Genomic DNA, 10,818 nt, shown 5'->3' with positions numbered 1-10,818 from the left:
CACTAGGGATGAGTGAAAATTTGGGTTTGGGTACATGAATGCTCACCTTCAGTATGGATTTCCCTTTATATGGCACTGGCAAATGGGTGCATCATCAGGTGCGTCACTGATGACCCTAGAGTAAATGGTGGTGCACATGTGCTTCTAACAGAGTTTATAGAGTTAAAACCACCAATTGCGGGTGTTACCAGGGAACGGTGAGACCAAATTAGGAACCCCAACCTCTGGCTTCCCAGCACAGACGGGAACATTGTGAGTTTGTGTCCGCTCAACACTGTCATTGGTGCCTTTATCTAGCTCTTAAATGAGATCTCCAAGGCCACATCTGCCATCTTGAAGGACTGTAATTTTTTTTTTTCTTTAGATATGTGGAATCCAGCCATTGGTTGGTGATTTCCTTTGCTTTTGGTGGTCTCCCATTGACTACACGGGAGAGGGATTTCGGCAGTATGAACTGATGGCATTTTCCAGTATTTTGATATTGATGGCCTATTCCTAAGACAATCTAACACATTAAGAATGCAGAATTTGGGTAAATGCTACAACCTCTTCCCTGCTCATCAAACACAGCACCATAAATTGTCTGGTGGCCGTGCAAGGTATCACAACTATTCAACTGAATAGGAATGAGCTGCAACCAGGCCAATGGACTTGTAGACTTGACCAATGAGGTTGACGTTACAGAATACGGTGTTCAATGGTGGCATCAGACCCCACGATCTTATTGACTTAATTATACTAAGGATAGGCCACTTATATTTTCAATTCCACAAACCCTTTTAATGCTGAAAGCATCTAGATAGGTCTTAAGCCCAAAGGAGGGTTGGCGGCCTCCTCCCCTACTTCCGCGTCCCCCTTGATATAACACATGCAACACTTAGAGCTTAAAAATGAATTTGTGTGGTTTATTATACGAGGTTCCATTAATCCATACAACATAAATATGTTTGGTCACAATTTCCAGTTAATATAAGTCACTTTACATATTTCGGAAAAAAAAAAAAAAAAAAAGAAAAAATGTCTACAAATATATATAATCGGCGCTGCACTAGAAAAGTAAAAAATTTCCCAGTGCAAGAAGAAAATTCTGCAGCACTATTAAAAAGCTTAGTCTATGAGCCTAGCTGCAGCCGTGAGAGACTTCCTAACACAGACATCTACAGAAACGACAGTACTGGACGGAGGACATGTGCATGACACGAAGGGTTAAAATGCTCATATAGTTAAGTGTCCTGGTTTAAAAATTAATAAATACTAAAAAAAAAAAAAAAAAAAAATAAAACCAATATAAAAATATACACCACTTAAGCGAGCAGCAGCCACCGGCGGACCGCCCGCTCTAGATCTCGCTCTCGAACGTATGCATGTGCGTTTTCATGGACAGGATCTCTGTGTAGCTGCGGCTGCTCTTCCTGTAGAAGTCCAGGCCGGTGAGCTGCTCAATGTCCCGGACGCGGGCCGTGTGCATCTTTAAGAGCTCCTCCACCCACTTGGACTCATCTTCGGAGTTCTGCCGGAGGAATTTAAAAAAGAAAAGTTAAAATATTAAAAAGTAGAAATATGGACGCAAATTTGGTCAAAAAGTTGACTAGAACTAAAAAATTTTACATTTTGAATTTAATTTTTAGTATATATTTTTATTCCCTTGATAAACTAAATTGAAATAGACATTTATTAATTAGATATCTACGAGCACTTTGGGGTTCTCCGTGTGCCACGTTATGGTGATACCTATCACCTATCCACAGATCATGGTGCAACCACTACTCACTGAAGAGATAAAGGAGTATAAGGAAATGTATATTTCAAGCAATGCTCCATGGGAATCATCTATGTAAAGTTACTTGTATCACATGTATGTAAAATTATTTGTATCACCCAAAACAGAGACATGTATGTGTGGGAAGCCATTTCACAGTTCTTGCCCCTCATCAGTGCAGAGTAGGGTTATTGTAGGCCTAGTAGAAGTGGCTTTGGTGCAGCTATGGGGATACGGCTTCTCACTGATGTGGTGAACAAAACATTGCGTGACAAATATACGTCTCCTAATACCCACCACCAAGCTCTCTTTAAGGCCATCAAGTATTCCTGCTCTGTACTGATGAGGAGCAAGAGCCCTGAAACAGTTGTCTAGACATACTGTACTTCTCTCTGGTTTGGCTGGTAGGACTTCATTTAAACACGCATCTACAGAAGCAGTAATATAAAGTTCACCGCTCATGGATATACTGCTGGGACCCTCACTGATCACAAGTGCAGGAGTCCTGTGCCACCCCCCCTTTTGCATGGAGTGATCCTCAGGATGCTCCATTCATTGACTATGGGACTATGTGAATCAGTTAGTGAGTATTTATTACTAGGGCAAGTGGCATTTCTGATATAGGTGACATGATATGAGACTTTTATTTCTGATTTAAGGTAAGAAAGTGCGTATAGGAAATGGTAGAGATGAGTCACGGCTAGGAAAAGTCATCATTAAGATCAGGGCCAGGTGGAGGAGCAAAAAAAAGAACATCTCCAATCAAAGAAGAAGAAGACATGACATGTGAGTACACGGGATGTTCACTCTGTACTTGCTCCCATCCACATATCTAGGCTTCTACTGTCATGTGGGTGGTCATGGGATGGAGCAGAGTGCTTGGCTCCTCCTATATTACTGTGGAGAGCCGGAAAATAGGGTTTACGTGGAAATGGTTGGGACTACACAAATAATGCAACAATGTTTTGAAGAGTTAGTGTTGGTGAAGGCAGAATCGGTTGCAAAGATTTGCCTAATGGGCTGTTAAAAAAAAAATATTTATACAGATGGATCAAAAATGATCTAATAAGTTTGGAACATTCCAAGTATTTGGTAATATTCCCACAGCCTCAACTGTATTTAAAAAGGGACAGCAAGAGGACTAAAAGATTATCTCAATACTCTAATTTTTTCTGTTAGAAAAAAAATGTAGAACGTCTTTTGAATAACAGTTATAATTCAAAAAGTCTGAATTTGTATCCAATTTAAAAATAAATAAATAAAAAATGTAAAAAAAAAATAACAATAAAAATAGTGCTAAGCGATTTGTGGTTAGGCATGAGGTGGGTTCACATGTTAAGGCCTTATAGTTTATGGGCCACAAATGCGATAAAGGGGTTGTCCAATGGTTGAAAAAAAATGGCTGCTATCTTCCAAAAACAGGGCCACACCGGACCATGCTTTATGCTGGTATTGCAGCAGCTGCACAGAGGTGAATGGAGCCCAGTTGTAATATCGGCACAAACCGTGGGCAGGCGCAGCACAGTTTTTGGAAGAAAGCAGCCATATCTTTCAACCTCCGGACAAGCCCTTTTGAGAACGATTAATTGACTCTTCTCTTTAAAGAATTCATAAAACCATGAATGTCAACGTAGCTTGATTTATTTGAAACAAGAATTTTTTTTTAATGTGTCATTTACCGATAAATTATTAATGGATTTTATTAACACTTGTTATTTCCCTTCTAAATTTTATGCTTTTTAGCGATTACATTAAATGGCACATCTTTATTTTATGGGTCAGCACAAATACACTTTTTGGGGAAAAGAAGATTTCTTTTTGTAGGATGAGCTGTTTCTTCACATTGATTCTATTTGAGGTTGTTCATATTTTTTGATCACTTTTTATTATGTTTTTATATGTGACAAAGGGACCAAAACCATCTTTGGCACAACACGATGTTATGATGGAAGCCTTGGAAGTCTTGGCTCCAGGCCTTGGGTTGTCCTTGCTATACATTGGCTCCCGCAATCAGGATTTGGGAGAAGTCAATGGGGAACAATATATGTGAACAACTTCTAAGGTGCCACAGTAGCAAACAACCAAAGCATCTTAGGGATAAAACAGCTTTGATAGGAGGTATTATGAGTGACCTATGAGAGGTGGAGCTTTATTACAGGTGGAGCTTTATTGACTTTCACATTTTTTATTCGATTTTATGGATACCCACTTTCCCATCCCACTGGCCCAACTCTTCCTACTTGTTTTGGAATGAAGGCTAAACCAACCGAATTATGGGATCCACTACAGTAGACAACTCTTCTTGGAGGTTCTACAAGATAAACTTCTTACGACCTACAGTCTTAGGGATGCACCAAAGATTTGGTCGTAGAGTCATTCATGTCTCCCCATAAAATTTGTGAGCGCGGGCTCCATCATCCTGGAGTGGTTTCTCATTAACGTGTATTGTGTGTATTTGTGAGCGAGAACTCCATCATCCTGGAGTGGTTTCTCATTAATGTGTATTATGTGTATTGTGTGTATTTGTGAGCGAGAGCTCCATCATCCTGGAGTGGTTTCTCATTAACGTGTATTGTGTGTATTTGTGAGCGAGAGCTCCATCATCCTGGAGTGGTTTCTCATTAATGTGTATTGTGTGTATTTGTGAGCGAGAGCTCCATCATCCTGGAGTGGTTTCTCATTAATGTATATTGTGTGTATTTGTGAGCGAGAGCTCCATCATCCTGGAGTGGTTTCTCATTAATGTATATTGTGTGTATTTGTGAGCGAGAGCTCCATCATCCTGGAGTGGTTTCTCATTAATGTATATTGTGTGTATTTGTGAGCGAGAACTCCATCATCCTGGAGTGGTTTCTCATTAATGTGTATTGTGTGTATTTGTGAGCGAGAGCTCTATCATCCTGGAGTGGTTTCTCATTAATGTGTATTGTGTGTATTTGTGAGCGAGAACTCCATCATCCTGGAGTGGTTTCTCATTAATGTATATTGTGTGTATTTGTGAGCGAGAACTCCATCATCCTGGAGTGGTTTCTCATTAATGTGTATTGTGTGTATTTGTGAGCGAGAGCTCTATCATCCTGGAGTGGTTTCTCATTAATGTGTATTGTGTGTATTTGTGAGCGAGAACTCCATCATCCTGGAGTGGTTTCTCATTAATGTATATTGTGTGTATTTGTGAGCGAGAACTCCATCATCCTGGAGTGGTTTCTCATTAATGTATATTGTGTGTATTTGTGAGCGAGAGCTCCATCATCCTGGAGTGGTTTCTCATTAATGTATATTGTGTGTATTTGTGAGCGAGAGCTCCATCATCCTGGAGTGGTTTCTCATTAATGTATATTGTGTGTATTTGTGAGCGAGAGCTCCATCATCCTGGAGTGGTTTCTCATTAATGTGTATTGTGTGTATTTGTGAGCGAGAACTCCATCATCCTGGAGTGGTTTCTCATTAATGTATATTGTGTGTATTTGTGAGCGAGAACTCCATCATCCTGGAGTGGTTTCTCATTAATGTATATTGTGTGTATTTGTGAGCGAGAGCTCCATCATCCTGGAGTGGTTTCTCATTAATGTATATTGTGTGTATTTGTGAGCGAGAGCTCCATCATCCTGGAGTGGTTTCTCATTAATGTATATTGTGTGTATTTGTGAGCGAGAGCTCCATCATCCTGGAGTGGTTTCTCATTAACGTGTATTGTGTGTATTTGTTTTAGTGCAGGAAGGACACACATTGAGCCACATGAAACACAAAACCACATGGAGGAAGTTGTAGACACGGAGACTTGCATGAGGACAGGCCTAGAAATTAATCAAGAGCAGCTTCCACAGCCACAGTGGATTGCTCCCCGGAGACTCTCCTAAGAGCGGAGACATCTGGTGCTGACAAACATGAGAAGGGCTGACGGGTGAAACACACAAGAGGACAGAAGATAAGAGTAAATTGCTCCATGCTGGAGGCTCTGTTTGCTTACTCAATGGCAGCCGGTTTATTTTTCCTTAAGGTTGTTGAAATGTCAGCTAAAGTTTAACTAAAAAGACCATCTTTATGACGAAGAAGAAAGAGGAGGAAGTATACTAACCAGCCCCTTTGACCTGACTTTAGAAGAGCTCTGGGGACCGGGCCTGGCAAACTATAAAAAACATAAATTAAAGAAAAAAAAAAAAAGCACAAAGTTTTCTTTCTGAACATTTTGTCAAAATTTTTGAAGAGTGACAGATTTCTCATGCATTTGGACTACCTGGCAAAATAGAAATATGGAAAGAATATCAGACAAATGTCCATTGTTTCCACGTGTGAGATATTTTTTTGGGTGGTTCTATGGACTATCATCAGTGTGTCAGACTGGGCTTTCTCGGGCCCATCAGATAATATTATTTGGGGGGGGGGGGGTGAACTTTTCCTGGGAAATAGAATCAAACAGCCTATTGTTGTCTTACAGTCTAGGCCTCGCAAAGGCTTGCCTGATATGCTGGAGGGCTAGGGAAATGATGGTATATTTTGGATGAAGTCTAGAAGGTCACACTGAATGATCCTGTTCTTCACTAGCAGCAGAAGGTGCCATCGATCTTGGAGATCGACCATTTAGGTGCTTTCCAGCACCAGGAATCTATCTATCCATAGTATAATGTTTTATAAACTTCTCAGTATCTGAAAGACCACAGAGAAGTGGTGACCATTAATGAGTTGGATAACTTTTCATGCCAAATTTGGGGACGGAACATTGCCAATGGTTCTAGGTTCATCATCTGAGGAGCTCAAGTTTTCCCCATGGTAGGGAATTTTTTTAGAGAATCTGAGGCCTTTAAAACAAAATCATCACCCTGTAGTCTACAGTTTTAAAAGTAGTCTACGATATCTGCAAGGAATGTTTTAATTTTCATCTCTAAGAGGACATTTACGAGAACAAAGACCCATCTATCTTTAAAGAAGATGAGAACATATTAAGAACATATTCTGTAGTATTTGGGGGGTGGTATTTCAAGTTCTAAAAACGAGTCAGGACACATGATGACAAACATATATAAAACATATATGTGTATTGTAAACACCAAAACATGAACAACACATAGAATGAAGACACGGGAAACATGAACAGATGGAGAAACATCAGGCGTGAAGAGGAGAAGCAGAACACAAGACAGAGTGTGCGTGTACATGTCCTTCACGTGCTTAGAGGGTCGTCAATAAATTGTTGTTAATAAGGGATTTTCTTTAGGCCATGCAAAAATTAGTTCATGGTATGCAGCGTGCGAGAATATTCAATGCTCCGTCAGACGTGTCATGTACTATCATCTTTTTAAAAATATTGCCCTTATTTATTCTAGTCAAGTATGAAGATGACATCTACCGGGAAGGCAACAACATTGGTCGTTATGGTGCCCATGGGACTGGCGTTGGTTGTGCAACGTTGGTCATGTCCACTCCTCTACCATGGTCGCCAACAATATTATACCAAAGGGGGCAACTGAATAAGAGCCTAAATGGAGTTCAGGAGAAAAAAAAATCCAAAAATGTGTTAGTCTTCAATTCGGAGATTAAGTAAGGTGGTTTTGGAAGAGTTGGGTTAGATTCCTTATGTCTTCCTGGTAATTAAGGTGTTTTGTTTTAGTTTGTTTTGGGGCTTTCAATGTTCTTTTTTTTTTATACTCATTTTATATTTTTTTAGGTAACTACAACAATTCCACAGTTATAGCTTTAATGCTGTATATCTAAGCCGTTACTCTGGTACACCCAAATATGGTAAAGCCCCACCACAGAGACAGCATCTATGTATCCAATAAAGTGAGGGTGTGCCCAAACACCTATTGACATTTATTTATTTTGTCACAACTGGAGATCGATGCAAGTTATTCTTTAAAGGAGTTCATGAAAATATAGAACAAACTTCCAAGCTTAAGCAACTTCCTTGAAATCGGTCGAGCAATGCAAAGCTATAAAGCCAACATGCACGAGAGGCACATCATAGAAGAGCAAAGTTTTTAGAATTTTTGCCAAATCGGAGAAGCTGGTTAATTGACAGTCACGAGCATTGTTCAGTAAATCTTATTATGCAATATGCTCCATTATTACAGTTCTTCAAGAAGTTGAGATAAATAGAATTTCAAGGCCATTGCAACATTTCAATAAAACAAACACAACAATTTTTTTTTTTTTAAAAAAGCAGTACATATTCAGCAGTGACAACTATTTAGAACATGTTGACCCATCATTATATGTATTTTGGGTTTGAAATTTTTTTCTAAAATGGGGAAAATTTATCAGATGAGCATTTGGCAGTCCTGTAATGGTAAATAGAACTCAACTTCCACTCCCACCACACATCATGTAGGACCCCTGTTATCAAGATAAGGGGGCAGCCATGCCATCAGAGCATTACTGATCAGACACTTGTCACCGCTCCTGTAGCGCCAAATCCAAGGCACTGGATGGATAGTCTAAGTCATAGGACAGTGGTGGCGAACCTATGGCACGGGTGCCAGAGGTGGCACTCGGAGCCCTTTCTGTGGGCACTCAGGCCATCACCAGAGAGGACTCCAGGTATCTTCCTGCAGTCCCAGACAGCCCAGGACTTGCTGTGCACGGAGCTATTTTAAAGTGACAATTCTAACTGGGACTCCTGGAGGAGTGGGAAGGTGTGGACAGATCTGTATTATCATTGTAGCTGTGACAGAGCAGGGAGTGTAAATCACTAATTAAATTTCTGTGTTGGTACTTTGTGATAAATAAGTGGGTCTTGGTTGTAGTTTGAGCACTCGGTCTCTAAAAGGTGCGCCATCACTGTCATAGGAGGTAGAAAGGAGTTCAGATCTGGAGTTCAGGTGCTTCCTGCGTGACATATTTTTGAATTGGGCAAGTAGGGGTGTCAATTTGCCAGATAGGCCAATCCAGGAGTGTGGCTGGGTCGTGCGGGATCCACACAAACCCTGGGCCTAAAGTTTGGGTCTGCTCATCTCTAGTAGGAAGGAAAATCCATTGGCCTGTCTTGGTTTCTAATGTTAATGTAATTAGAACTTTACAGGACTGTCAATGTAAATTTTTGGGGTTATAAAATCTGATGGAAAATTGCACAAAGATGCCAGAAATGCCTCCATCCAATTCTATTTTTTTTTAACAATATTTTAAATGATAAATTAAAAATGCAGAAATGTAATTATTTTTTTTAAGCATGGTCTTAAAGATAAAGTCAAAATCACAAAGTCAAAATTTATACTGTTTGGCGGAATGAAAGGGGAAAGACTACTTTCCGTCACTGACCGTTTACATTCTGCTTTTCTAAAAATTACAGGGTAACAGAACTGGGGTGTTGAGGAACCCGTGCATAATTTCCATCAAATAGAAAATCCATATATTTGCATAAATAAAACTATTATAAAATCTAAATCTCAATTTTTTTCCCTGAGAAATATCACCACCCTTGTCCAAGACCTTTGAACCGACTGAAAGAGCAGATAATCTATCATTCCAATACAGAGATTGACTTACGTTGCAGCTTTCGTCATTGTCCGGCCTGTGCGGAATGATAAATGAAGTGACGGATAATCTTCCATCGCAGTTGTCCGCCGGCTGGTTAAAATCTAGACAACTGGTTATAATGACAAAGTAATGTGTGGGGACTGGTATCGTTCCATCGACAAACCTAAAGCAGGGGAGAAGAACAAAAGACATTGGTGATGTCGCCCATCTATTACTCCATGGATGGGGGGGGGGGTACTTAAGTTGTGGCATCAAATATCATAAAGTGATATCAGGCTCACACTCACACCATGTAGAGTGTATACTTTTATGGAAAAGTCTTGAGATACCACTACAGAAGCCTAAGAAGCATAGTCAAGAAAGTAAACAACCAAAAAAAAAAAAAACTTTAAAAGGTTCTATAAGAAAAATAACAACTCATTGCTTACCACAACCCCCTTCCCCACTCAACTTCCTGTGTGGCTCTCAACACCACAGGAAATGCAAGGAAAGTCTGCCCAGCCAATCAATGGCAAGCAATGGTCACCACTTTATCCAGTGATTAACTGAGTGGTGTCTCCGAGTGTTTCTTGTTGTGTTAGGAGACTCAAAAGAAGTTCTGTAAGGACCAGAAACATTGGGGGAGCAGTAAGAGTGACCTTTTTTTAAAAATGATTTTGTGTAAATGACTGGTTCTGTACTCGATGATAATTGGATGTTTAAAAAAATCTTACGTTTTAATTTTGTCGGGAGTGTCGTATAAGCCATCATAGTCGTAGTCAAAGACAGGTCCGGCAAGGACGTTGACTCCATTTCTTTCTGATGCTAATCGTTTTATTAAGACTCTCTGAAGGTAGTTCCAGATCCCTAAAAAAAAAAATTACTGTAAAATCAGTTTCATGGGAAGGTGATTAAAGTGATTTTGGCTAAATCTGAGCAATGGATTTTTATACAAAAAACAGTAGGGGGTCACAGTGTGAAGAACGTTCTGTGGGAAATTGTCATTAGGTTTAATGGGGGAAACCTGATGATAGGTTCCCTTTAAAAAAAATAAAATACATAGTTGAGGGGCAGTTCTGTTTTGTGTTTTGTGTTACTCTTTACCATGTAGATTTGGGAACATTTCATCCTCTATGTTGCCATTTTGTTATGCAGCAGCTTTTCTACATGAACTGTCCGTGCAGAATACGTAAGATGTAAAGAAGGCCTAAGGGGCTCATTCACGCGGCAGTGTTACTGCCTGGACTGGATCCTGGGTGAGCACACGGCCGGAAGGGGGATGGGGAGGGTGAACATTCGTCACCCCTCTTCCCACCATAGGCTGAGGAGCGGCCGCACCAAGAGCCATTGAAATCTACGGGGGCCATAACCTGGTCGCAAATCAGACCAGATCACAGCCCACATTGCAGGTGTGTGAATGAGCACTTAGGCTACACCTCTGGCTATAGTAAATCATAGTAGCCCAAGAGCAAACAGTCCACCCATAGACAGCCACAGTAAAACAATGGACCCCCTTAAACAATGAGGTTAGCATTAGTAATTAAATTCGTAAACGTAACAATTACAGGCCTAAAATCCAAATTACAAAATTTCATGAACAAAATTCA

The 10,818-nt window shown here is 40.1% G+C and overlaps 1 protein-coding gene across 10 annotated transcripts in view; it reads right to left on the bottom strand.

Moving 5' to 3' along the window:
- Window positions 1–884: 884 nt before the first annotated feature.
- The window catches only part of ENPP2 (ectonucleotide pyrophosphatase/phosphodiesterase 2), a 73,766-nt gene continuing 63,832 nt past the window's right edge, over window positions 885–10,818 (bottom strand). For 7 of the 10 annotated variants that reach the window (XM_072151266.1, XM_072151265.1, XM_072151269.1 and 4 more), the window contains 4 exons: window positions 9,946–10,078; window positions 9,242–9,395; window positions 5,838–5,888; window positions 885–1,510 (listed from right to left, as the gene is read on the bottom strand). In XM_072151266.1, coding sequence (XP_072007367.1) covers window positions 1,340–1,510; window positions 5,838–5,888; window positions 9,242–9,395; window positions 9,946–10,078 — 509 coding nt within the window. In that variant the 3' untranslated portion in view covers window positions 885–1,339. The remainder of the gene's footprint in view (window positions 1,511–5,837; window positions 5,889–9,241; window positions 9,396–9,945; window positions 10,079–10,818) is intronic. The other 3 variants (XM_072151268.1, XM_072151271.1, XM_072151274.1) reach the window with 1 other exon arrangement.

This window comes from Engystomops pustulosus, chromosome 5 (genome assembly GCF_040894005.1).
Source record: "Engystomops pustulosus chromosome 5, aEngPut4.maternal, whole genome shotgun sequence".
In the NCBI taxonomy this organism is placed as follows: domain Eukaryota; kingdom Metazoa; phylum Chordata; class Amphibia; order Anura; family Leptodactylidae; genus Engystomops; species Engystomops pustulosus.
This window is presented reverse-complemented; position numbering and strand designations above follow the sequence as displayed.